This window comes from Mesoplodon densirostris, chromosome 18, assembly GCF_025265405.1.
Source record: "Mesoplodon densirostris isolate mMesDen1 chromosome 18, mMesDen1 primary haplotype, whole genome shotgun sequence".
In the NCBI taxonomy this organism is placed as follows: domain Eukaryota; kingdom Metazoa; phylum Chordata; class Mammalia; order Artiodactyla; family Ziphiidae; genus Mesoplodon; species Mesoplodon densirostris.
Window position 1 is genome coordinate 50,854,423 of NC_082678.1, and position 27,693 is coordinate 50,882,115.

At 47.1% G+C, this 27,693-nt stretch overlaps 1 protein-coding gene across 4 annotated transcripts; it reads left to right on the top strand.

The window, feature by feature from the left end:
- Nucleotides 1-615: 615 nt before the first annotated feature.
- Nucleotides 616-27,541, top strand: BLTP2 (bridge-like lipid transfer protein family member 2). 4 transcript variants are annotated; one of them, XM_060080361.1, is made up of 39 exons: nt 616-763; nt 1,601-1,724; nt 2,239-2,288; nt 2,586-2,733; nt 2,918-3,036; nt 3,268-3,328; nt 3,511-3,700; nt 4,295-4,418; nt 4,579-4,703; nt 5,164-5,231; nt 5,338-5,483; nt 6,452-6,570; nt 6,682-6,845; nt 7,005-7,263; nt 7,771-7,976; nt 9,735-10,827; nt 11,267-11,458; nt 11,600-11,802; nt 11,949-12,067; nt 12,189-12,409; nt 12,721-12,911; nt 13,045-13,144; nt 13,276-13,478; nt 14,360-14,654; nt 17,336-17,493; nt 17,773-17,979; nt 21,132-21,231; nt 21,465-21,647; nt 22,145-22,266; nt 22,742-22,897; nt 22,989-23,101; nt 23,678-23,858; nt 24,435-24,521; nt 24,714-24,824; nt 24,959-25,094; nt 25,199-25,329; nt 25,516-25,617; nt 26,186-26,320; nt 26,750-27,541. In XM_060080361.1, exons 1-39 carry the CDS (start codon nt 696-698, stop codon nt 26,930-26,932), a joined length of 6,693 nt encoding a protein of 2,230 aa, XP_059936344.1. In that variant the 5' UTR covers nt 616-695; the 3' UTR covers nt 26,933-27,541. The 4 variants fall into 4 exon arrangements, with proteins under 4 accessions (XP_059936344.1, XP_059936343.1, XP_059936342.1 ...); XM_060080360.1 differs by having other exon boundaries at nt 12,189-12,403; nt 22,980-23,101; XM_060080359.1 differs by having other exon boundaries at nt 22,980-23,101; nt 26,750-27,540.
- Nucleotides 27,542-27,693: the final 152 nt, after the last annotated feature.

A 27,693-nucleotide genomic window follows, 5' to 3' on the forward strand; every position in this document is an offset into this window, starting at 1 on the left:
GTGCTATTCACAGTAGAAACTGAAAACTGCAATGAAGGGTACAGAATGGTGCAACTCATTCCTTTGTGGTGGGATTTTTGAGGCCTTTTAATTACCGCTTGGTTTCCTCCTTAATGATGTTCAGACAAGACTCGAATAAGACAGGATAACTACTTCGTGTGACCCAAGGGTATAACTTCCGCAGTAGCCTCAGCATGAGCCCTAGGTGGCCAAGCAGACTCTATAACTACTCCGGGAAACTGCTTTGAAAGTGGAACTCTCCGTGGCCCAAACGACGCAGCCAGGTCCACTGCCAGCCACGCAGCGGGCTCAGGCCCAGGCCACTGGCAAACCCCCGGCTCCCCTTTTCCGGGTCCCGAAGGGTGCGCCCGGGGGCGGGGCCTGTGTGTCAGTCCGCTTGAGGGCCGCTCCCCATCGCTCCCCATTGCTCTCCTTCCGGAGCCACGCCTTCACTTCGCGCACGCAGCCGGTCGGCCCCGCTGGATCGCGGGCGCCGGGTGGGGCGCGGCAGGGAGACAGCTGGCTGGCTGGCGGGCTGTGGGGGGGGCGGGGCGCACGCGCGCCAACGCTTCCTCGCCCAGCGCCATCCCTGCGCGTGCTGCCGGTCGGCCCGCGGCGGCGCAGCTCGGAGCCGGCGGGGCGGGAGGTGCGCCCCGGCAGGGCGGGGGCCGGAGCCAGGCCGGGCCGGGGCCGGAATGCCCCTGTTCTTCGCTGCGCTGTTGGCCTTGCTGTTGGTTGCGCTCAGCGCCCTCTTCTTAGGCCGGTGAGGGGATCCCGGCTCCGGCGTGTGTGGGGGGGTGGCGGGAAGAGAAGGAAGAGAGACCGAGGAGTGGGCGCGCGCTGGAAAGAGGCGCGCGGGAGGGGGAGGGGTCTTGGGGAAGGTGGGCGGGCAGCAGAGGGGGAGGGGCCGGGGAGGGGGCGCGCAACGCGGGGAGGGGTCGAGCGGGGGCGTACTACCGGAGCTGGCGCGGAGGAACCCAGAGTGGGGGGAGACTGAGCCAGCGGGCGAGGCCTGAGAAGATGCTGAGATTGGGGAGCGGATAGGGGTGTGAATGAGGAGGGGGGCCCGGCTGGCTGGTTTTTTTTTTCCCCATCCACATGCCCCTGAACGTCCCCTTCCCCGAGCGCGAAGGGCACCTGCAGCCTCGCCCTGGGGAGCCGGAACAGGTTTGGCTGCCCAGGGAGAGCGGCATTTGAGCCGGCCGGGTGTGAGCCCGCACTGCCTTCTCGCAGACACCTGTCTGGAGGGCGGAGACGGCACATCTGGCACGGATGCCTGTACTTCGAATCCTGTTGGGGCCTCTTCTCTCTACCTCTGGGGTTCCTGCGGATTTGAGGGGTTGCTCTCTTTTGTCTCCAACTTAAAAGGTGGAGTTTAGTTCGTCTCGTTTCATCTGGGTGGAGGGGACACTCTGGGGCTAGGGTCCTGATCAGCGTGGCTGAATGTATGTGACAGAGTGGTGTTTTGGGAGACAGGAGGGTTGCCAAGAAGATCCACCTCCAGTTCATGGCCCTTTGCAAGGCCTTCTAGGACCCGCAGGGGGTGAGGGAGGCAGTAATTGGGAGAGGGTCCTACGAACTCACAAGGATTTTTCTGCAGGTGGCTTGTGGTCCGGTTGGCCACCAAGTGGTGTCAGCGGAAGCTGCAGGCAGAACTAAAGATTGGCTCCTTTTTTTGGATTCAAAATGTCAGTCTTAAGTTTCAGCAGCACCAGCAAACAGTGGTGAGTCCTAGGAAACTTCCTGGGAATGTATGTGGGGTTGATCCAACTGAATTTCAACTTTTAATTGCCTTTTTTAAAAATATTCTGGTGGTTTTCCTAGTTAACCCCGGCCTTGCCATCCCTTTGCCAAGATGATTTTAGAGCTAGTTTGGGAACACTGGAATTGATGCAAGTTGTTCTTTTATAAATGCTTATAAGGCACAGGGTGTCCAGGGCATGTAAGAAAGATACAGAAGTAAAGCACAGAACAACGATAACAGAAAGTAGAAGAGCTTACTGTTCTAATGTAAGGGCAACATATTCATAAAAGAGAAGTACTAAGCAAGTTCAATCAATGTCATTAGAGGAACAGGATATAGTGACGAGGAGAGAAGCTGGTGGAAATTGGATGGAGAATATTTAGTGGAAGGGCTATAGCACATCCTCCTCTTCTTAGACCCCTTTCCTATCTTGTCACGCTGCTCTTGGCTTGCCTAGCAGCTAGTGTACAAAGCTTCTTCCCACACTGTTTTAGGAAATTGATAGCCTGTGGATTTCCAGCAAACTCCTTAGCCATGATCTGCCGTGAGTACCCTGTCACCTCACTCTCCTCCTGGGGAATATTTTGGGATTGCGGTTTGCAGAATGAGATTCTTTTACAGAGGCCTCACAGCCCAAGGAGGGAAGTGGGTTCTTGCTGATGTCTCTGGATTAGCCTTGAAGCTATTGTTTTGTGGGACAGATATTGATAACTACTATGAGACTGTCTTCCATGATTTGAGCTACATTTTTAGGGAGGATGGGAAAGTGAACGTGAGGGAGGGGGAGAGACTGCTATGGAAGGGATGGACCTGATGGCAGTGAGATTTCTCTTCTGGGCAGACACTATGTGGCCTTGTGCTTTGGCGAAGTACGTATCAGAACAGACCTACAGAAGGCTTCTGGCCTGTTTGCCCCATTCTCCCAGAGTACTGGGGTGCACCAAAAGGAGCTGTCCTTCAGCCCATCCTTACTGAAGATCTTCTGCCAGGTGAGACTACTTTCCCACTTTCCTGGACTGAAGTAGGAATGGCTGGCTGTGGAGTCATGGGTGGACTTTTTTTTTACTGTATTTGAGGCATAATACTAAGAGCTGCCTCTTATTCTTTTTCCACTGGAAAGGAAGGACGTTGCCTTGACGTTAATTATTGTTCATTTTTGCATCTTCTTTTCAGCTATTCTCCATTCATGTAGATTCTATAAACATCATGGTTCTCAAGGTGGCTACTTCTGAATCCTTGTGGCATATTCAGATCAGAGATAGCAGTTTTCTTTTGGATAGTGATGGGAAGAGGTAAGCACTGGGTAGAAGGTTTGCTAGTCCCATTCTTGCCTTATAGTTGTTTTAGGGTGGGTGGATGTCAGGGCTTTCTTATCAAGGTGTCAGGTTCTCTGTCTGTGTAATTTGAGGAGAGAGTAAGATTAGGCACTTACGCTTGCCTTGTGCCTTCCAGCCAACAAAGCTTGATTGAAGGTAAATGGTGAGGAAAGGGGCCAAGTGCTGTTAATTTTTTTCCTTTCCCAGGCTGAAATGTGAGGTGAGCCTAAGTCAGATCAACAGCAAAGTGCTAAAGAGTGGCCAGTTGGTGAGTATGCCATGGTCATTCAGATGCCTTGTTTTCTCTGGGCATGAGGTATGAAGGAGCTTAGGGCTTACATTCCAGATTCTGTATGCTATGCGGTTCCCTCAAGGATGTGTTCCAGATCACAGCATTTTGATCCCAAGCTCCCTACGCGTTCACACCTTAGAGGAGTATCTTTCCTATAGGAGGACACCTGTCTAGCGGAGCTCTCACTTACCCTAAAGCTGTGTCTAGAGGTGGGCATCAGAAGCCGGCAGCTGAAGGCGATCACTGTGGATGTGTGGACACTCCATGCTGAACTGCATGAGGGCCTCTTTCATAGTCAGCTGCTGCGCCAGGGCCCAGGCCTGGCATCCAAGCCTGTTCCCTGTTCAGGTAAAGCCCCAGTCAGTGAGCTTTTTAGCTTCCCTGTTCTTGGGTTATCTTGGAAGTAGAAAAGAAATAGTGGTCTCACCACTTGTTCAGGTGTGATTTGTTAGTTGCCATGGCCTTTGACCCTGGCCTTTGAGGATAGCTAGAGAAAATAGGGCATTTGCTTGTGGTGAGTGAAAGAACTAACATTTAGTGGGTAATTATTATGAATTAGACCTGTACTTTGTGTTTTGTGTATGTTCCCGTACTAACTCCTTAGCATTTTACAAATGAGGAAACAAGCTTAGGAAGATTAGATAGGTTACTTGACTGAGATCACCTAGCTAGTCAGTAGTGAAAATGGGGTTTAAATTATTTGGCCCGAAAGTCCGTATTCTTTTCATTGTAACAACCTGCTCTCCATACTGTTTTTTAGACTCTGGGGAAGGAAGTATAGCAAGTGCCTGGATCTCTGGGATCTTTGCTTTATGACCTAAGATTGGGCGTTTCTTTAGCCTACTTTATATGGGAGGATTTGGCCAAAGAGGGCACAGCATGTTGGGAGACTTAAGAGTGTTAAGGATTGATGGCTCTTGTCTTCTTCATTCATGTTTTCAGAGGTGATAGAGAACTTGGCTGAGCCAACTCTGCCTGGCCTGTACCTCCTTCAGCAGCTGCCAGACCAAATCAAGGTGAAGATGGAGATCACAAGTGTGGTGCTGTCCATGAATAGTCAAAAGAGGTGAGATCTCTCCTGACAGAAGCGTGGAGAGTGATAGTTGGAGCTTTGTGCTGGGGTCTCCATAACCAGCCCAGTAGCTGCACTGAGCGTGTCTGAGGGGATAAAGGGAGTAGGAATAGCATCCCACGTATTTCTAAGCCAGAGTCTGTCTCTGGTCCAGGCACCTCAATTGGACACTGAAGCTGCTGCATTTCCTGTACCACCGTGATGAGGATCAGCTGCCCCTTCGAAGCTTCACAGCAAACTCTGATATGGCACAGATGAGCACTGAACTCCTTCTGAAAGGTCCATGGGTGGGGATACTGGTGCTGAGAGAGACTGGGAGGACCAGACACACACTTCCCCAGTGCCCCACTTGGTCTTCTTTTTTTTTTTTTGCGGTATGCAGGCCTCTCGCTGTTGTGGCCTCTCCCGTTGCGGAGCACAGACTCCGGACGCGCAGGCTCAGCGGCCATGGCTCACGGGCCCAGCCGCTCCGCGGCATGTGGGATCCTCCCGGACCGGGGCACGAACCCGTGTCCCCTGCATCGGCAGGCGGACTCTCAACCACTGCGCCACCAGGGAAGCCCTCCTCCCACTTGGTCTTCTTAATACCAGTGTAACCGAGGAAGGGGAGGTGGGAACATACTGAAAGAGAATAGTGTTGGTGACCTTCTGTTCATCTCCTTGCCTGCCTCTGACTCTCTCCTAGTCTTACCTCTTGCCCTCCCAGTGTTTCCTTCTGATCTGCCTTTTGCCCTTACAGATGGGTTGTTGCTGTCCCAGAGCCGCCAGCGCATTGTCTGCCTCAGCTCCCTCAAGGCTAGTGTGCAGGTGTGTTGACCAAGAATCAGTCCTTTTCTTCTCTCTCCATGCATCGTCGCATCATGAGCTAATGAAATTAAACCTAAGCCCACAGTTCTGGTGTTCTTATTTCCAGGTGACCACCATTGACCTCGCAGCCTCCCTGGTTCTGAACACTTGTATTATTCATTACCGGCATCTGGAATTCTCTCACTGGCTGCACATGCTAGCCCTGGAGACCCAAGAGTCTAGTTCATCTGTTCTTAAGCAAACGAAAAGAAGGTCAGTGTAATCTTCTTCAGCCACCATTTTATCAGGTGGATTCTTGGATTTTTTGGTCTAAAGTGGCATTTTGTGTTAAATATGTATTTGATTGTTTGATCTTTTTATTTTTTATTTTTGGTTGCATTGGGTCTTTGCTGCGCTTGGGCTTTCTCTAGTTGCGGTGAGCGGGGGCTACTCTTTGTTGTGGTGCGTGGGCTTCTCATTGCGGTGGCTTCTCGTTGCGGAGCACGGGCTCTAGGCGCACGGGCTTCAGTAGTTGTGGTGCGTGGGCTTATTTGCTCTGCGGCATGTAGGATCTTCGTGGACCAGGGCTCGAACCCGTGTCCCCTGCATTGGCAGGCGGATTCTTAACCACTGCGTCACCAGGGAAGTCCCTGATTGTTTGAGCTTTTTAAATCTCAGTTTTAGTAGCCCAGACTCAGTAGCAAACCTATTTTATACATCTTCCCTATTAGACTAGAGTCTGGCGGTAGAATGATGTTCTCTTTGTTTTTATGTTCTCAATGCCCAGCACCGTTCCTTGTTATACAAAATGAACATTTGTTGAACTGAACTTAAATGATAAACAGTATCTCGTCTGCCTTAGATTATAAGGTGACAGATCACGTCAGCAGTGCCGTGACTCTGTCTGTGTAGTACTTGCATTGTGTTGCGTAGAGAACTTAAGGTCAGTTCGGAAGCGATGCTTTTGATTGTAGTAAGTTAAATCATAAGATATACTGATTTCATCACATTCGATCTACGAAAATGGCAGTTTCATCTGGTTCAACCTAATAAGACTCTATGGATTATCACTGGGAGTGGGAGCGAACTGATGAATTCAGTCTGTTTTTTTTTTTAGTTGCCTCCCATCCTAAGAATCACAACAGAACTCACCCTGTCTTTTGAGAGGTTCAGGAATCTGTTCTATAGTAGGAAGTTGCAATTCTTTCCTTATCAAACAGTGATGTCTTATCCCTATGCAGAACCTTCCCTCAAATCCTGGCTCCTATCATCTTTAGCACCTCCATCTCCAATGTCAACGTTTCCATTCAGCTTGGAGATACACCACCCTTTGCCTTGGGATTCAATTCCATCTCTTTGGGTAAGGCTGTGCAATGGAAGAGGAACAAGAATCTGTTCGTTAGTGGAGCTGGGCCCAATTGATGGCCACTGTGGCTCCAAAGAACTCCTCTCTCCCACCTCCTTTTTTCAGATTACCAACACCTGAGACCACAAAGTATCCATCAGCGGGGTGTCCTGACTGTGGACCACCTCTGCTGGCGGGTGGGCAGTGACTCCCACATTCAGCGGGCACCCCACCCACCCAATATGCATGTTTGGGGTGAGGCGCTTGTCCTGGACTCCTTCACACTACAGGTAGGTGGGGACTTTGGTGAATAGTAGCCTGTGGAGTTTCCTCATCCTACCATGCTTTAGAGCACTGAGCACCTTTTTTTGGCAGAAGACGATGCATCAGTGTGTTACGGAACTGTGTGTTGGCATGCTTCTGATGGTGTCCTTCTGCTTCTCTTCTAGGGTAGCTATAACCAGCCTCTGGGCCTGTCCAGCACTCAGTCAGATACTCTCTTTCTTGATTGTACCATCCGAGGACTGCAGGTAGAAGTATCAGATACCTGTGCTCAGTGTCTTTCTCGGATATTGTCCTTGATGGGCCCACAATCTGGGAAGTCAGCTGTCTCTAGAGAATCTTCGTTTGGGGAATCTGTGTCGTTACTGTGGAAGGTGGACTTGAAGGTGGAGAACATGAACTTGTTCACCCTTTCTGCCCTGGTTGGTAAGTGGGACAGGAAATCTGTACTGAAGTGGGTAGTTTGTAACCTAAGCAGATTATGCTGCTCCTTCTCACTTGATAAAACCAATTATTTGAAAATTTTCTAAATTAGAGGCATGAAGTGTTGGAAGGTCTTGCATAACTATTGGGCCTCTTGATGTTTCTTAAGGGTTTACAAATAGCAAGATGTATAAGAAAAAGACAGCTTTGAGATCTGATCAAGAGAATGAGATGCAGTTAGTTTTTTATTTCTTTGTGTATTTAGTTCTAGAGAGTAACTGATATACCTCTGGGGAATTAGTAGGAGTTTGGGAACTTCTTTGGCCCTGCCAGATCTAGTTAGGTTAAAATGGGAAAGGAAAAACTTCCCTAAAACATGAGAAATGAGGTTAGGAAGGTTTGGGGAGTAAAGGTAGCTAGAGTGAAGGGAATAAAGGAGGAGGGAGGGTGAGGACTAAAGTTGCCATTTGAGAGCTGAGAACCAAGCCTAACATGGTTTCTGGATGTTAGGTGCTTCAGAGATCCGACTGGACACGCTGACCGTCCTGGGAAGTGCTGAAACCTCCGCCGTGGGTGTTCAAGGACTTGTGCTTGCGCTGGTGAAGTCGGTCACAGAGAAGATGCAACCCTGTTGTAAGGCTCCTGACATCCCCACTCCAGTGCTCAGCCTCTCCATGCTCTCCATCACCTATCACAGCAGCATCCGCTCTCTAGAGGTAATGCTTCTGTGGGGAGGTGGAGTCAGATTGGTTTTTCCCTAGGCTTAGAGCATTTTCCAGTCTTGAGTCACGTTGTGAAACTCACCTATGAGAAATATAACACCTCGTGGTTGTTCTTTTCTTCCTGGTTTTTTTTTTTTTTTTTTTTAGCTGTGTTGGGTGTTCGTAGCTGCACGCGGGCTTTCTCTAGTTGTGGCGAGCGGAGGCTACTCTTCGTTTCAGCGCGTGGGCTTCTTATTGCGGTGGCTTCTCTCGTTGTGGAGCACGGGCTCTAGGCGCGCGGGCTTCAGTAGTTGCAGCACGCGGGCTCAGTAGTTGTGGCTCACAGGCTCTAGAGCACAGACTCAGTAGTTGTGGCGCACGGGCTTAGTTGCTCCGCGGCATGTGGGATCTTCCCAGACCAGGGATCGAACTCATGCGCAGGTGGATTCTCAACCACTGCGCCACCAGGGCAGCCCTTGTTCTGTACATTTTTAACTCTTAATGTGGAATTTAAAATATATATAAAACTAGAGAGAATATACGAACTTTCATGCATCCATATCCAGCCTCAATAGTTACCAACTTACGACCAACTTCATTTAGCTAAACTCTGAGCAGTCATCCCTGCCTTCTGCTCTGGGATTATTTTGAAGCAGAAACCAGACATATAATTTCAACTGTAAAGATTTCAGTGCATATATCTGAAAAATATAGGGCTTTGAAAGGTCACGATCTGGTATCATTTTACTGAAGCACTCAGCTCATCAAAAGACTGGAAGAGATCTGAAGATGGAGGCACTGCAAAGTTTTGAGAGGCTTCCCAATAGCTTTCTCCTCAGAGTATCAGACAGACATAAGGCCCTGTTGAGGGGAGAGTGGGATATGTTCCTGTTCATCAGACTTCAGCTTCCTTTGGAAACTGAAGAGTTTCCTTTTCAGAGATTGGAACTCAAAGGAATTTTTTTGTCTTGGGATATACATTTTCTCTGCTTAACTATTGAGAATTGACTTTGTTTTTCAAGCTGACAAGGTGTTTAGTCCCTTCTTTGAGGCATACTTTCCCATAGGTCAATGGCTGTATTAACTTGTGTGACCAGTACTCTTTACACATTTTAAGAATTAAGTCAAGGTGCAATCAATGCATGAAACATTTTCCAGTTGATTGTTTCAGTGGTTATTTTACAGAGTGTGGTTGTTATAGAAAGATAACTCACGAGCAGAAACATAAAGCCCGATAACTAATTGAGTACATGTGTGTATACTGGATGTACTGTGGTAGATACCAGAATTAAAATATGTGGCCTCGGGACTTCTCTGGCGGTCCAGTGGTTAAGACTTCACCTTCCAATGCAGGGGGTGTGGGTTTGATCCCTGGTCGGGGAGCTAGGATCCCACATGCCTTGCAGCCAAAAAACCAAAACATAAAACAGAAGCAGTATTGTAATAAATTCAATAAAGACTTTAAAAATGGTCCACATCAAAAAAAAATCTTAAAAAAAATAATAAAATACATGGCCTCTACTCTCAGACAATTTAGAATCCAGTTGAGGAGGACTTAAAAAGTGTACGTGCTTGTAAGTATAAGTTAAGAACTGTTAGCTCAGTTTATTAGTGCAAAGAGGAGCAAAACAAGGGGGTAACTAATGTGATTACTCAGGAAAGACTTCTGAGTGGAGATGGTTCTTGAGCCAGGTGTGCATGTATAATAGTTCCTGCGTCTCTTGTGTTCTGGGACTTTGTAATTGACAGATCCTTTTCTCTTGCCCTCTAAAGGTTCAGTGTGGTGGAGGGCTGACCTTACTCTGGAGCCCTCCAGATCACATGTACCTGTACCAGCATATCCTGGCCACCCTGCAGTGCCGAGACCTACTAAGAGCCACTCTGTTTCCTGAGACTGTCCCACTTGTTGCACTAGAGACTCCAGAGACGGCCTGTGAGCCAGAAGGCTGTCCCCCTGAGCCCTCTCCCCCAAAGCGGCTGCTAAACCTGACGCTAGAGGTGAGCACAGCTAAGCTGACAGCTTTTGTAGCTGAGGACAGGTTCATTACCCTGGCTGCAGAGAGTGTGTCTCTGAGCCGGCACGGGGGTTCACTGCAGGCTTACTGCCCAGAGCTGGCTGCTGGGTTCGATGGCAATAGCATCTTCAGCTTCAAGGAGGTGGAGGTGCAGCTGCTGCCTGAGCTGGAGGAGATGATCCTCCACCGGAACCCCTTCCCTGTGCTGCAGACCCTCCGGAACCGTGTTTGGCTCCTCTCCCTGGGTTCAGTCTCAGTGGAGTTTCCTTATCAGTATGATTTTTCTCGAACTCTGGATGAGGCTGTGGGAGTTCAGAAATGGCTGAAAGGACTGCATGGAGGAACTCGTTCTCAGGCTTCTCCAAGCTCTGCCCGCCTCCCACCTGATCTACTCTTGAAGGTTCAGCACTTCTCGTGGGTTTTCCTGGATGACATTTTTGAGGTGAAACTTCGTGATAACTATGAACTGATGAAGGATGAAAGTAAGGAGAGTGCCAAAAGGCTGCAGTTGCTGGATGCCAAAGTGGCTGCTCTTCGAAAGCAGCATGGGGAGTTATTGCCTGCCCGCAAAATTGAGGAACTCTATGCCTCTTTGGAACATAAAAACATCGAAATCTACATCCAGCGCTCCCGTCGTCTCTATGGCAACACACCCATGCGCCGGGCACTGCTCACTTGGAGCCTGGCAGGGCTAGAGCTGGTGGCTCTGGCAGATGCCTCCTTCCACGGGCCTGAGCGTGTGGTTGAGCAGGTTCGAGAGCTTGACCCAGGCAGCCCCCTTCCTGCTGCGGGAGTAGATCTTGTCACTCAGTGGTGCCGTATGCTCAAGTGCGGTGTCAAGACATTTCTGGGTAAGTGGTGCTTCCCTACTTGCAGGGCCTAGCGTTTGCCCTTGGAGCTCCAGGGAGCTCTTCGAGTGATTACAGAGGAGCTTAGTTACACTGGGAAATGTGGCTGTTTTGGGGTGGGTGGAGTGGGATGGGTGGACTCCTCTTCCCTTTCTTTGTTCCTGAATTTCACCCTGAAACCGCTTGGCTAAACACAAAGGTACAACGAACACAGTCATCTTCAGGCTTAGTGCGGCTCTTGGATCTCAGTGTTATGCCCCTCACTGTCTGCTCAGGGTCTTCGTGCACTTTTTCAGCCTTGCTGCCGACTGCCAACTCTTATTCTCTCAGTTGATCTTGTAAACTAGCAATAGATGGGTAAAAATAGTAGCGGGGCAAAAGTGCCCGAGAGTGCTAAGACAGATTCCTGAGTAGCTGGTGTGTATCCTCCCTATAATAACAGTTCGGATAAGAGACTATCCCCGGTACTTGTTTGAGATCCGTGACTGGAGGCTGATGGGTCGACTTGTGGGCACCGAGCAGAGCGGTCAGCCTTGCTCGCGTCGGCGTCAAATCCTGCACTTGGGGCTTCCATGGGGTCACGTGGCAGTGGAGAGGAACATGCCCCCGCTCAAGTTCTATCACGACTTTCACTGTGAGTAGAGGAGGGCAAATGATTTGACTGAGATGTTGGTGATGGCTGGGGTGGGAGATGAGCTGAGGCCTTTCTGGAGTGAAGGCAGGAGAGAGGGAGGAAGTTGTTTAGCAGGCTGTGCCCTTTGCTCCTCTATCCCAGCGGAAATCTTCCAGTACACAGTGGTATGGGGACCGTGTTGGGATCCAGCGTGGACACTGATTGGCCAGTCTGTGGACCTCTTGACCAAGCCCTCAGCTGACCCCAGCCCACCCTTGCCCTGGTGGGACAAGAGCCGTCTTCTCTTCCATGGGGGCTGGCACATGGACATTGAACAGGCAAACCTGCACCAGCTGGCTACTGAGGTGAGGGGTCCAGAGGAACTGTTTTCTTATTAGGATGGTATGGTTGGGGCTTGTACAGCACATGGGGGAAGAGAGAAAGGTACTGATTTGGGAGGTGAAGGTGATACGTTTATTCCTATCTCACCAAGTTTTTGGGGTGGTTATAGGATCCATACAACACAACAGAAAATATGCACTGGGAGTGGAACCACCTGTCTTTTCATTGGAAACCTGGTCAGTTTGTGTTCAAGGGTGACTTGGATGTCAACGTGAGAACAGCCTCTAAGTGAGTGGAGTGATAGATGGGGCCTCAACAGGGTGTGGGACTCAGGGTGGGGGGAGAGGGGAAGGGCCGAGGGGCTGCAAGTGACCAGGGCACTAAGGACCAGGGCTGTGTTGTGAGCCAGGTATGATGACTGCTGCTTCCTTCACCTGCCTGACCTCTGCATGACACTGGACCTGCAGTGGCTATGTCATGGGAACCCCCATGATCACCATGGTGTCACTCTACGGGCCCCAGAGTTCCTGCCTGAGGTGCCTTTGGGCCAGCTTCATGACTCCTACCGGGCCTTTCGCTCTGAGAACCTCAATCTCTCCATCAAGATGGATCTGACTTGGCACAGTGGAAGTGAGGCTTGGATCTGGGGCAGCGGGGAGGAAGGGCTTGGGAGGATGAACTTAAGACAACAAGGACTTAAGCTTGACCCTCTGGAGAGGGGATAGGAAAAGAACAAAGGAGGGTTTGGGTCAAGATGTTTTTTTGGAAGAGGATTGGTGAAAGTAGAGAGCTTGGGTCTTTGAAAGGAGAGGGTGTTGGGGATATTGAGGCTTGAGTGCTGTTTGGGTTTTTAAATCTCTAAAACCTGAAGCTACGGAAGGATTTAGCTTTGTCTCTGTGTTTTAACCACAGCTAGGAAATGTCTGTTGTTTCCTTTGCAGCAATATCCCAGCCCCGAATTCTGCTGTATAGTAGCACCCTGCGCTGGATGCAGAACTTCTGGGCAACTTGGACTAGTGTCACAAGGCCTATTTGTAGGGGAAAGCTCTTCAATAACCTGAAACCCAGCAAGAAGAAACTCGGCCAGCACTACAAGCAGCTTTCCTATACTGCACTCTTTCCCCAGCTGCAGGTCAGCTTTGACGGTGCTGCTGACATCTGCAGTTCTGTTCCCCTTCTCTGGTTTTCTTTTTTTCTCTTACTGGGTCTCTGAATCATCTCTCTGATGCCATCCTTCATTCAGTGGTATGCTTTCTTGTTGCCAGGTGCATTATTGGGCCTCATTCGCCCAGCAACGTGGCATCCAAATTGAGTGCAGTCAGGGCCACGTCTTCACTCGGGGAACTCAGCGGCTTATACCTCAAGGTAAGATCAAAGGCTCCCACCACTTGTCCTTGCCTCTTCCTTGTCCTCTTTCTCGGTTCCCTTGCCTTCTCTTTCTGCCCCACACTGTTCTGTACTGGTTTGCATGGGCTCTGTATGCCTCTTTTTCTCAGCGGGCACGGTGATGCGGCGCCTAATCTCTGACTGGAGTGTGACACAGATGGTTAGTGACTTAAGTCAGGTGACTGTATACCTGATGGCCTCACCCACTGAAGAGAATGCTGACCACTGCCTTGATCCCTTGGTAACAAAGACCCACCTGCTGAGCCTGTCCTCCCTTACCTACCAGCGGCACAGCAATCGCACAGCTGAGGAGGTACCGCCTGACACACTCTCTTTACTGCCTTATCTGTATCAGTAGGTATCTTAGTCAGCTCACGCTTCCGTAACAAAATACCATAAACTGAGTGGCTTAAACAGCAGAAATTTCTCACACTTCTGGAGGCTGGGCAGTCCAAAATCAGGTGCCAGCATGGTCCTGGTGAGGACCAGGTTCCGGTGAGGGCTCTCTTTCTGGCTTGCAGGTGGCTGCCTTCTCACTGTGACCTCACTTGGCAGGAAAAGCAGGAAGCTTTCTGATGTCTCTTCTTATGATGACACTAATCCTGTCATGAGGGCCCCACCCTCAGGACCTCATCTAAACCTAATTACTCCTAAAGGCCCCATCTCCAAATACCGTCACATTGGGGGTTATGGCCTCAACATATGAATTTGGTGTGGGTACACAATTCAGTCCATAGCAGTAGGTTTCAGGCTAAGTCCCTGGTGATGTTCCTAACTACACTCTAATCACATATGTTGTTACTTTATGATGCACTCACTAGTATCAGCATCCCTCTTTTTGAAAATTCCTTTTTTTCCCTCTCCTTGTAAAGTTAGTCTCTTGCTCTTCAGGAAATAGAGTGAAACTTTTTGTTTCTAGTGCCTTATTTGGTGGTCCCCCCACCCCCCCACACACACAATTAAGGAAGGATTTTAGTTGAAATTCTCTGAGTCATTTAAAATACAGTGGATATAGTCAGAGTGTAATCTAGTGCACACACTAAGACCACTTAGGTTTTCTTTCTCTAGGGTTGTCTTGTATCCCTCAGAACAGGTCTGTTACTCAACAAGCATGTTTTTTATCTCTGCATTTGTGGTCTAGGAGGAATGTTGGGAATTCCCATGCTACTCTGAGGTTCTTTTCCTGTTTCTTAGGAGCTCTCTACTCGAGTTGGGGATCCTGCCTTTCACACACATCAGCTGCACTTGGTAGATTTACGGGCTTCTTGGACAACCACCAATCGGGACATTGCCTTTGGTTTATATGATGGCTACAAAAAGGCAGCTGTACTCAAACGTAATCTCTCTACTGAGGCTCTGAAGGGGTTAAAGATTGATCCCCAGATGCCAGCCAAAAAGCCAAAGCAGAGTGTCCCGACCAGCGTCCCAGCCCCACCTCCTGTCAACACTCCCAGCTTTAGTGGACAGCCTGATAAGGCATCTTCAGGTGGTAAGCTGGGGGAGACAGACTCCACAGGGTTAGGTTTAGAATTTGTATGTGGGCTTGGACAGGAGTATGAGAAGGACTAAATTATGACTGGTTCGATCTGTGTGTAAAGATGAAACTTATTTTTCCATATTAGGCCACCTAAGTCTTACATAGCAGTGATGGGGGGCATTAAAGGGTCTGGTCCATGGGACTTCCCTGGCGTTCCAGTGGTTAAGACTCCACGCTTCCACTGCAGGGGGCACGGGTTCAGTCCCTGGTCGGGGAACTAAGATCCCACGTGCTGCGCTGTGTGGCCAAAAAAAAAAAAGGTCTGGTCCTTTGGCCAGGAGAAGAGGATCAGGAAGGAGTGATGACTTAGAATATGACTAAGGAAAAGAAACAAAGGATTAGAGAATTGTGTTGTGTTTTGATGAACTAATTTGTTCAGTCAATAAATGTTTATTGAGTACTTGATAGGCACAGAGCACCGTGCTGGGTTTAGTGAGAGATACAGAATATATGATATTTCACTTGACTCAACAAGTTTATCATCTCTGGATGAGCTAAGATTAGTTCATTCATTCACTGAATCAATCATTCATTCATAGATTCACTTTTTAGCTCTACTGAGGGTTTATAATGTACCAGACATGACCGTAGACATTAGGGATGTAAAGATGAGGGGGAAGCGCTGAAACTAAGAGAGAGTCATGAGGGACTTCCCTGGTGGTCCAGTGGTTAAGACTCTGTGTTTCCACTGCAGGAGGCACAGGTTCGATCCCTGGTCAGGGAACTACGATCCTGCATGCTGTGCAGCACAGTTGGGGTGTGTGTGTGTGCAGGGAGGGTCATGAAGACGCTTTGTAAGAACGTTCAAGAAGAAAGTATTTAAATCAGCATAGGGAAGTCTAGAAAGGCTTCACAGAGAAGCTAATATAATTGAGATGGGTCTTAAAAGATGAGTAAGAGTTTGATAGGCAAAGAAAGAAAAGAGGGCATTTTAGGGAGAGGGAATAACAAGTACAGAGGAATGCAAGTTCATGGTGAATTTAAGAACAAGGTGAAAAATGATAAATGCCGCTAGGGAGAAATTAAAGAATATGTGAGCTGTTCTTGACCGTAGTGAAGGAGGGACTATAATCAGAGAAGGGTTTATTGAGGAAGTAGCATTTGAGCTGGACTTCGAAGGCTTAGTATGGTTTGAACATGTGGAAATGAGGGGCAAGGGCATTAAAAGCAAAGGGAACATCCTGAAAAGGAGTGGAGTTGGTCAAGCTCAATGTGTTCAGAGCAGAGTGAACAGTCCGTTTGGGTTGGCGTAGAGTATAGCTACAGGTGAAGATGCTGGAAGGGAAAACTGCAGGTAGACCATCAAAAATACAAGGCTAAGGAGTTTTTGTTCTTTATTCAGTAAACAGTGGTGAACTACTGAAGGTTTTTTAATAGAGGTATGTCATTAGAATCTTACTTTTAGGAAGATAAATCTGGCAGTGGTGTGGGGGATGACTGGAAAGAAACTGGAGGTGGGGGAGACAAATTAGGAAACTATTATGGTGTCTCAGCAAGAGGAAAGGGGAGCCTGAACTAGGTAGAGGCAGTGGGAATAGAGATGAGGGGATGAATAGAAATGTTATTACGTGTGTAAGAGATTTGGCAGCTGGTTGGAAGAGGGAGTTAAAATAGGGATAAAGTGATAATGATTGAGGCTTTGAGCCTGGTGACTGGCCTGATGGTAACTAGGAGAGCCAGAGGCTAATAAACAGGTTTGGGGAGGTGTAGTGTTGTTGAGTTCATATTTGGACATGCTAAGTTCGTGGTGTAAGTAGTACCTCTAGGTAATGTCTAAAAAACAGGTGGAAATGAGGATCTGAAAGCTTAGGGGTGGAGGTAGAGACTTAGGAGTTTCAGCATAGAACTAAGAGTTAATGCCAAGGAGATAATAGTTGCTTACTGTGTGGCAGGTACCCTGCGAAATACTTCATGTATTATTATTATTACATGTAATTCTCTCAACAACCATATTAGATAGTTACTGTTACTTTACACACAAGGAAACTGAGACAGAGAGGTTAAAGCAAGCAAGGTTACAATCAAGTAACTGGCAGAGATAGCATCTTGAACATAGGCAGACTAGTCTAATTCTGGAGACTGTGCTCTTAACCACAACACTGTTGGACAAACTCTTCAGAAAAAAAGAAAAGGGAACAGGCCAAGGACAGACCTTAGGGGATATACTTATCTCTAAAACCTGGGAGAAGGTAGAGGATCTAGAGTGATAATCAGAGAAAGCGGCAGAGCTAGGAGAACAGCGACACTGGTGGCAAGGGAGTGGCTTATGTGGAAAGGAGTGGTCAACAAACAGATAGCGTGTAAAACAGCATGAAACGGAAAGGAGAAGGGACAAAATGGAAGGGAAAAGACCCTAGAGTTATTCAGAGGTGGACGTGCCTAAGAGAAAGGAATGCTGCCACTTACGTAGCGTTTCTAAGTGTCTCTTGGGAATCTGTTACTTTTATTAAAATTGAAGGAAAATGAAATGACAACCCTTACCCAGGGGTCAAGGGGTGGAGTGGGCCGGGCTGGAGTTGCAGGTTGGGGAGAATACGTTCTAGAGAAATTGAAGGGAGATCAGTTTGGCCCTGGATGTGTTCTCGATCCCTTTGACTCTGTGGCTTTTCCCCCACTTCATATTTCTCTGCCAGGTGCCTACATGTTGCAGAAGCTGATTGAAGAGACAGATAGGTTTGTAGTGTTCACAGAAGAGGAGTCAGGTGTGAGTGACCAGTTGTGTGGCATTGCTGCCTGCCAGACGGATGACATATATAACCGAAACTGCCTTATTGAACTGGTCAACTGCCAGGTACCTTCTCTTTACTAGAGCACCCAAAGATAGGGCTAGATCATAGTCATATGTGTTTACCTTCTCCCACCTCTAAATAAGAATAGGTGGGTAGAGCTCCAAAAAATTATTCTTTCTAACAGGTATCATGGATAATCACTTCCATTACTAAAAACCAGTAGAGTGCGCTCAGTAAGCCAGAATTAGACCCAGCTGCAGTCATTGGTACAGGCCCTTTCACTAACCTTCCATCTTCTTTGTGGCCCTGGTGCTGTGACTCTGCTTCTGTCTCTGGCGTAGATGGTTCTTCGTGGAGCGGAGACAGAAGGCTGTGTCATTGTGTCAGCTGCCAAAGCCCAGCTGCTGCAGTGCCAACACCATCCAGCCTGGTATGGTGACACATTGAAGCAAAAGACATCCTGGACTTGCCTACTGGATGGCATGCAGTACTTTGCCACCACTGAAAGCAGCCCCACTGAGCTGGATGGCCGACAGCTCTGGTTAGAGGTTAGTCAGCATGGCTGGGAAGGCCCGTTGTATCTCCAGTTTTCCATAGTTGGCCCCTTTCGCCAAAATAGTGTGCAAGATCCTTGACAGTACCTGTTGCTACCAGGTTGGCAGAATAATGAGGCTGACGATAACACCTGAATGTAGAAACTGTTGGCAGTCTCTGGCCTGTGATCTGTGAACACATAGTGCTTTTTCTGTTTTTTAAATCTCATACTATTCTATTTCATTGCAAGGGAGATTCTCATTTCCCTACATGAGAATAAAATGGGTTAGAACTTTTTTATTTTTGAGATTGCTGATCCCTATTAATAAGATCCCACTAATCAGCAGGCAGCCAAAAAAACAGGCAGTAAGTCTGAGAATTTTAGATAAGCTCTCTATCTGCCCTTTCTCTCATCTCTCTTATGAAGATGATTGGTCGTTTCAGCAAATCGGTAAGGTTGAATAGAAAGACTGCTTGTCTAGGAGGCAGGTTATTATGTGAGTTCTGATTTCACCTTTGCTATTTTAGTGGCCATGAGCCCTTGGGAAGTCACCTTTATATTTGTAAAATTGAGTTAATACTCTCAGAAAACTGTTGAAATATCAGATGAGAACGTACTTTGAAAAATACAAAGCTTCATTCAGATGGAAAGTAGTCTTATTTGTTTTTTAAAATTTATTTATTTATTATTTATTTTTCGCTGTGTTGGGTCTTTGTTGCTGCGCGCAGGCTTTCTTTAGTTGCGGTGAGTGTGGGCTTCTCATTGCAGTGGCTTCTCTTGTTGCGGAGCACGGGCTCTAGGCGCGCGGGCTCAGTAGTTGTGGTTTGCGGGCTCTAGAGCACAGGCTCAGTAGTTGTGGTGCATGGGCTTAGTTGCTCTGCAGCATGTGGGATCTTCCCGGACCAGGGCTCGAACCCGAGTCCCCTGCATTGGCAGGCGGATTCTTAACCTCTGCACCACCAGGGAAGTCCCAGACTTATTTTTTTAAGTCAGTATGTTTGGGGAAGTCTTAGTGTATGTCAAGATAATGTTTTTGTTAGAAGGTGAGATTGTGAGCAGTTGGCAGGGACTAAGCTATAAATTTTCTTTTCAGCATCTTGGTAAAACTAAATTTGTACTATAATTTCTACAATATAATTGCATCAGATTTATTGGGAGATCTAATGGTTATGAGATGTACCTAGCCAATATTCTGCATTGTGGTTACTTATTTAACAGGCGTTAAGTGTCCACATTGTGCTGGGCATGGTACATGCAGATGAGTTATTGGATCCAGCTACATCTGATTAGGACCAATGCGAATACTTCATTTTTCATTCTACTCAATGGGGATAAAGCTAATCCCTCTTCCCTCCTCCCTGGCTGGTACTTCTTACTCCATTGACCTTAAGGCTCAACCCCAAGTATAAGTTATGTGAGGTAATAAGCATTTAATCAGATGTCAAGCCAAGTAAGGGTCAGGTTGTTGGTAATATGAAAGGTCATGCTGGTATATTACAGTTGTAGTTCAGGCAAGCAGTACCCTTTACCAGTAGTCTCAGGAGATAGGCACAGAAGGTGGTAACTACTCACGCAGAGATAGGCAGGATGAACTATGCAAGATCTGGCATTTTCTGGGCCTCTGCTTCTTGTAGGCATGCGTTCGTTTGCAAGTGAACTCATTTTTTCTCAGGCTATGATATTAGCATTAGAGTGGAATGTCCTTGGCTTAGGTGGGAAAGACTTAGATCCTGCCTTTGCTATATGAAGTTTTTGGTGACTTGACAGATTGTTTGTTCTTCTCATATCACTCATTGCATTCACTTTGACTTCAGCTTGGCAGAGAGTGTCAGAAGAATTCAGTTCCCTTCCCCCATGGCAACAGTGTCACAATGGTCTGAAGACAGAAAACAGCAAGAACACAAACACACGAATACCAAAATGGGTGGGAAGTCATTGGTTTTCATGATTTTTTTTTGCCCATGACATGATTTGATTTTTTTTTCATTTTTAAAAATTGTGATAACATATACATAGTATAAAACTTATACACATTAAAAAAAAAAAGAAAAGAAAAAAGGGACTTTCCTGGCGGTCCAGTGGTTAAGACTCTGTGCTTCCACTGCAGGGGGCAAGGGTTCCATCCCTGGTTGGGGAATGAAGATCCTGCATCCCACGCAGCGCGGCCAAAAAGAAAGAAATAAACATAACATAAAATTTATCATCCTAACCGTTTTAAGTGTATAGTTTAGTGGTATTAAGTACATTCATAATGTACAACCATCACCACCATTCATCTCTGTAACTCTTTTTATCTTGAAAAACAAACTATACCCATTAAGCAATAACTCCCCACTTCCCCTTTCCCCCAGGTCCTGGCAATCACCATTCTATTTTCTCTCTTTGTGATTTTGACTACTCTTAAATACCTCTCTTTTATATATAGATAGATAGATAGATTTTTTTTTATTAGGTGTCTCATATAAGTGGAATCATATATATTTGTCTTTTTGTGACTGGCTTATTCACTTAGTATAATGCCTTCAGGGTTCACCCATGTGTTAGAATTTCCTTCCTTTTTAAACCTGAATTCCATTGTATGTATATACCACATTTTGCTTCTCCGTTTATCCACTGATGGACACTTGGGATACTTCCATATTTTAGCTATTGTGAATAACGCTGTTATGAATATGGGAGTACAAATTTCTCTGAGACCTTCCTTTCAATTCTTTTGGGTATATAACCAGAAGTGGAATTGCTGGATTATAGAGCAATTCTGTTTTTAATTTTTTGAGGAACTTCCACAGTGGCTGTATCATTTTACTTCTTATCAACAGTGCACAGAGTTCCAATTTCTGCACATCCTTGCCTTATTTTCTAATTTTTTTTTGGTAGCCATCCTAATGGGTGTGAGGTGGGACATGATTTGGTTTTAACCTAGCTTGTATTTTTCTGGCCTGAGGCCTGGCAAAACGTGCATGTAACTCAGTTGGGTTTGGAGAATTTGGGTGGTTTGGGCCAGGAGAGAGGGACATATGTCCTTTCCCCTGGGAGATTCTTCAAGTTATTCCAGGCAGTGAAAATCTAGATAGTGTTAAACTTGTATAGTGGAGATAATGGAGCTTGTGCAGGACAAGCTGCTGGTCCCCCAGGAGTTAAAGGTGCCTGTATCTGTGTCTTCAGGTAAAGAATATTGAGGAGCACCGGCAGCGTAGTCTGGACTCTGTGCAGGAGCTGATGGAGAGCGGGCAGGCAGTGGGAGGCATGGTTACCACTACCACAGGTCAGTTCTCACCTCTTCCTCCATTATGTGGTTAGGAGCAGACATGCATCCTTAAGGGGCCTCATTTCCTTACCTATTTGTAAGATTAATATATATGGAATAGGACCACTTTGTGTTAGGCTATGTTGAAAGCAAGTGTCTGGAGTTCCCTAGACATCACGCATAGCTTGGAGGCTCTCACAATACCTCTTTTGAGAATGTCTTTCTCTTATCTCTTTCCTACCTCTTTGCAGATTGGAACCAGCCAGCTGAGGCACAACAAGCCCAGCAAGTCCAGCGGATCATTTCACGCTGCAGCTGCCGAATGTACTATATTAGTTACAGCCATGACATTGATCCTGAGCTGGCAACTCAGATTAAGCCACCTGAGGTTCATGAGAACCAGGAAAAGGAAGATCTCTTAAAGAAGCAGGAAGGTATTCAGGGTTTGAAAGGCTTTTAGGAGGGGACTAGGGAACTTGTGAAAGTAGTTATTTCCATAGTGGTTTTGAGGCAGAAGTGTTACTAAGAGTCCCAGTGTGCATAGGGCATTAACATTTCACTTTGCTTTACATTTTTTAAGTTCTGTTAGGGGAGAATAGAACTGGAATAAATGGGGGACTTCCCTGGCGATCCAGTGGTTAAGACTCCGCGCTTGCGCTGCAGGGGGTGCGGGTTGGATCCCTGGCTGGGGAACAAAGATCCCACAAGCTGCGAGGGTGAGGCACTGCCAAAAAAAAAAAAAAAAAAACTTACTGGAATGAATGGATATTGTTTGACTCTGAAATAAGCACATGTTTCTACCCATGAGCATATCTCACCAAGACCTTTTATGGGGTTAAGTAACAGAAGTGGTTCTAGATATGGGTTAGGAGTTGGGGTAGACATTTAGGGAGAAACTGAGTCTCTTATTTAGCTGCTAACAATTACCTAGGGGCTGTGGATACCTTTACCCTCATCCATCATGAGCTGGAAATCTCCACAAACCCGGCTCAGTATGCCATGATCCTGGATATCGTCAACAACCTGCTGCTCCATGTAGAACCCAAGCGGAAGGTGAGTATGGGCCCTTATAGAATGCCAGTTAGTCTCACAGGAATCTCCAGACCTTGTGCTTTATTTGGGGTCCAGTAAGAAAAGCCATGCTTCAGACTGAAAAAGGGCTTTGTGGTTAGTACATCCTCTTGTAGTCAGCAGCAGCAGTTGAAATTTTCGTTATCTAGGAAAGGTCTGGGTGTCCCTAAGACTGTAGAGTTGTTTACTTGTTTTTCTTGGTCAGTTCTTTACTCAGTCGCTTACGTACCTCTGAAAACAAACTACTTCCCACTTCCCACCTCTGTCCCTACCCTGTGGGACTGGCTTATTGTGAAATCCACATTGCCAAATCTTCTGCATTGGCTTACCCCTTACTCTCACCAATGGTGAGAGAGAAAGTTGAGCTTTCCAGAAGAGAGATCATTTCTTGTTCCTTTCTCTGTTTTACTTTACTACAAGACTTGTCTATTGTTCATTTCCTTTTCCATTCCTTTAGGAGCATAGTGAGAAGAAGCAGCGGGTCAGGTTCCAGCTTGAGATCTCTAGCAATCCTGAGGAGCAGCGCAGCAGCATATTACATCTACAGGAGGCTGTGCGGCAGCATGTGGCCCAGATACGGCAGCTGGAAAAGCAGATGTATTCTATCATGAAGGTAGTCTCCCGGGCAATCTGAGGACAGGGAAGTCTCCTAGGACAAGGGAAATCTCTCAGTTTTTCCTTATCTGGTTCCCTAGTCTTTGCAGGATGACAGCAAGAATGAGAACCTGCTTGACCTGAACCAAAAGCTTCAGTTGCAGCTAAACCAGGAGAAGGCCAATCTACAGCTGGAAAGTGAAGAGCTTAACATCCTCATCAGGTGCCACAGCATTCTTTCCATGCCCTTTTCCAGTGCCCCAGCTGGAGTCAATTTCTTTTGTCCACGTTCTGATAAGTCTTTAGGTCTAGTGTGTATTATCAAAGGCTGATGTAGTAGATTCAGGCATCTTTTCCTGAATGAGTCTTGTTGGACTTGGCCAACAGGTTGAGAACAGGAGAGCCCTTTCTTAGGATCCTTATTAGAGTACCTCCGGGGAAAGGAGAAAAACAGGTAGTTCGGAAAGATCATTTTTGTTGCCTTGATACTGTGCAACTAAACTAAAAATAAAATGTCTTGAAGTTGATCAGTAAGGAACACAATTGCAGATACAATCATAGGGGTTATTAGTAGGAACAAACTACTTTTTCAACAAGCTGTAGAACTAGAGATGGGATTTGTGCTCCCATGGCCCAGGGTTTGAGGAGCAACAAATCCAATGAAAAAATTTAGGGAATAGCTGTTCTAGAATAGGTCCATCTCTGGGTTTACCTCCTGCATCATTCTAGGGCATTCCGCCCCACCCCTAATCCAAATGCTGTTGCTCTTATTGGCTTTGACCCTCCTATCCATTTATAGGTGTTTTAAGGATTTCCAATTGCAGCAGGCCAACAAGATGGAGCTGCGAAAGCAGCAAGAAGATGTGAGTGTGGTCCGCCGCACCGAGTTCTACTTTGCTCAGGCACGATGGCGCTTGACAGAGGAAGATGGACAGCTGGGAATTGCTGAACTGGAGCTGCAGCGGTTCCTCTACAGCAAGGTATTGGGTATATTCAGTTACACAAAGACAGCTGTATTGAGAGGCATTGACCTTTCTCAGGAGTCTTAACTCACAAAAAGAGATAAACAAAAAGGGACTGATTATTATATGACTGTTAATGATGGTATTAATGGTTATTAATAATGACAGAAACATGAGCAGAGAGTGTCGCTCATACACATTTGCTTGTAATATTAAATAATACAGATATAGATGAGCTTGATCAAATGCTTCCCTCATTGAATAAGGTTATCCCTAGAAATGTGGCTCAGAGGGAAGTGATCTTCCAAGTCCAGCTTAGAATAGAATCATTAATTCTATATTGGCATTCAGCTTTCCTGCAGTTAACCCATGGCATGGAGGACAGGACATTATTCATTATTCTTCCAACCCCCCAGGGACATTTGGAAATAAGTTGAGACCATTTTTGAATGTCACAGTGACTGGCAAGTACTGCAGGCACTTAGTGCCCTGGCCATGGAAACAAACGATATATGGTAGCAGTACTCTAGCAAGCTCCTGAGAAAGGCTTATTACAGTGGTTTGGGGGTGGGGGGCGGAAATCTGTTTTTATAGGTGAATAAATCTGATGACACAGCAGAACATCTTCTGGAGTTGGGCTGGTTCACTATGAACAACCTCCTCCCCAATGCTGTCTATAAGGTAAGTCTTATTTCCCTATTCCTAGCCCATTCACATGCTTCCTGGGCATTTGCAATGACCCTTCCACATAAACCTACTATGGGAAACAGTGTGATCTGAGATGGTGGAAGCTTGCCCAGCTTAGCAAGACCATTGCTTCTTCTCTCCTCTGCAGAGGATTTGTGGGTTGATTTATCACTCTTTATTCTACAGGTAGTCCTGCGGCCCCAGAGCTCCTGCCAGTCTGGGCGACAGCTAGCTCTTCGCCTCTTCAGCAAAGTCCGCCCCCCCGTTGGGGGTATTTCTGTTAAGGAGCACTTTGAGGTTAGTAAACAGTCCTTTGGGGACCCAGGAACAAAAGGCAGTTAAAAACTATCTGTGCGTTGTTATGTTAGGGGTAGGTAAACAGAGGGATGATGTCTGAGCTTAATTGCTTCTTCAGCCTTTTTCCTCTTTAGGTAAATGTGGTGCCTCTCACCATCCAGCTGACACACCAGTTCTTCCATAGAATAATGGGCTTTTTCTTTCCTGGACGAAGTGTGGAAGATGACGAGGTTGGTGATGAAGAAGATAAGTCCAAACTGGTGACTACTGGTGAGAACTTTAATGGTGGAGCTCCAGAAGACTGGGGTAGCAGCCCCAGAGACAGCTGAAGCTTCAGCAAGAGGACAACAGCTAGTGTACTTGCTTTTTTATAGGAATACCAGTGGTGAAGCCTCGGCAACTGATTGCAACAGATGACGCAGCACCCCTGGGCCCTGGGAAGGGTGTGGCACAGGGCTTGAATCGGAGTTCTGGGGTCAGAAGGTCATTTCGCAAAGTCCCTGAGGTATCAGACATGCCCCTGATGATAGAAAAATGGGAGAGCCTTGGGGTACACTGTTTGGCCTGGCTGGGGATTTCTTTCTGTTTCCTTTGAGTCTATTCCAGGGGTGAAAGGAGATGGGAGATGTTTGGGGTCCTGAGTTTCTTGTGATAGCTTCAGGGGCACACTCTTCTTTCCTTCCTTTCCTAGCACCCTGTGGATGATATTGACAAGATGAAAGAGCGAGCTGCCATGAACAACTCCTTCATCTACATAAAGATCCCACAGGTTCCACTGTGCGTCAGCTACAAGGTCTGCCCTTCCCCAGCACTTTTAAAATTTTATTTATTTATTTTTGGCTGTGTTGGGTCTTGTTTCTGTGCGACGGCTTTCTCTAGTTGTGGCGAGCGGGGGCCACTCCTCATCGTGGTGCGTGGGCCTCACTGTCGCGGCCTCTCCTGTTGCGGAGCGCAGGCTCCAGACGCGCAGGCTCAGTAGTTGTGGCTCACGGGTCTAGTTGCTTCGCGGCATCTGGGATCTTCCCAGACCAGGGCTCGAACCCGTATCCCCTGCATTGGCAGGCAGATTCTCAACCACTGCGCCACCAGGGAAGCCCCCCAGCACTTTTTGTGTGGGAACGGCACCACATAAGATCAGAGATTAAAAACAGAGATAGTTCAGCTTGTGAAGCTTGTCTGTGGGTGATAAATCTGTTCCCTCTGCTGCCCTCAAGAATCAGTACCAGACTGAGATAAGGGGAAACAGGTATCTGTAGGTTGCTGCTGCAGGAAGGTCCTAGACTTGGACTCAAGTACTGGCTTGGACTAACACTGGCAGCTGATAATATTTTTTTCTCTTCTCTTCCCTCCCCCTCTTGCAGGGTGAGAAGAACAGTGTGGACTGGGGCGACCTTAACCTGGTGCTGCCCTGTCTGGAGTACCACAACAACACCTGGACATGGCTAGACTTTGCCATGGCTGTCAAGAGGGACAGCCGCAAAGCCCTGGTTGCCCAGGTATCCTGGCAGAATTCATGGCTGTTTGGTTAGCAGGGGCTGGCAAGCAGATCCTCTGCTCAGGAGCATTTCATTGTAAGATGCATGTATTAACAAGCAGCCTTGGGAAAGGGGCAGGTGAATGAAGTGAGTGACTTTTATCCCTGTCCTCTCCATGACTTCGCTCAGATGGTTAAACTGAATGTTTACTGACTGCTGTATATATGTTAACTACTGTTGATTCTTAGGTAAGTGCGGGCTGGCACAACTTCATGTTTAGAGTGGGTTCTAATAGACTAAGCTTCTTGAAAGCAGAGAACATTTTTTATAATTTGAATTGCCCCATTGTGCCTTCATGTAAGTTTGATAAATCTTTACTTAGTCCACTTGATTTATTCTGCCTGTCTCATTAATATTTACCTTCCCTTTTACTCCTCTCTAACCTATCAGGTAATCAAAGAGAAGCTAAGGCTGAAGCCTGCAGCAGGGTCTGAAGTCCGGGGAAAGCTAGAAACTAAATCGGACCTCAACGTGCAACAGCAGGAAGAGGAGGAGAAGGCCCGGCTCCTCATCGGTTTAAGTGTGGGCAACAAGAATCCTGGGAAGAAGTCCATCTTTGGCAGGCGCAAGTGATCCGGCAATTCAAGAGAGGCTTGAATCTGACTCTGGCTCAGGCCACAGGGACTTGTGGGGTGGGAGGTGCTTCCCTTCATCCATTAGGATTTGTGGGGGTCAGGGGCCCACAGGGTACTGTGGATAGAGGCACTGCTCTTTAGCAGCTGGCCTGTTCCTTGCAGAACATGGTGGATAATAATTCTGAGTTCTACCTCACACTGATCAGCAGGCCCAGGGCCAGAGAGGCATCAAGAGAGCAAGGCCCAGGGAATGGCCCCAGGGCTAAGATCTGGTTCCCTTGGGGTCAACTGAAAGGGTGGGGGGACAGTTCTGATCAAGTGTGATACACTTTTATAAATAGACATATATAAAAAATATATATATATTTCTAAGTGTAACTGCTTTCCCTCTGTGCCAGAAAGTGGAGGGGAGGGGCTGATCTGTCCCTCATTCCACTGCCTTGTATGAAAGAGGTATTAGTGTTGTGGGGGGAATCAGCCCCTCCCCAATCTGTGCCAAGCTCACTTGGGAGAATGGCAGTAGGAGACAAAGCTGGCTATGGGTCCCTCTCCCTGGGGTATCCCCTGAAGAATGGTAAAAGAAAAAAATCATTTAAAGAGAAAAAATATATTTTAAATTTGATGCTGGTTTTTTTTTTTAAATTGTATTGAGTGCATGGTTTCAGCCTGTATCCTTTTCTCCCCATCAGTCCAAGACACCTAGCTGCCACCCTAATGAGGGTGGCTTCTTCCCTCCTGCCTGAAGCTGTGTCACAGATA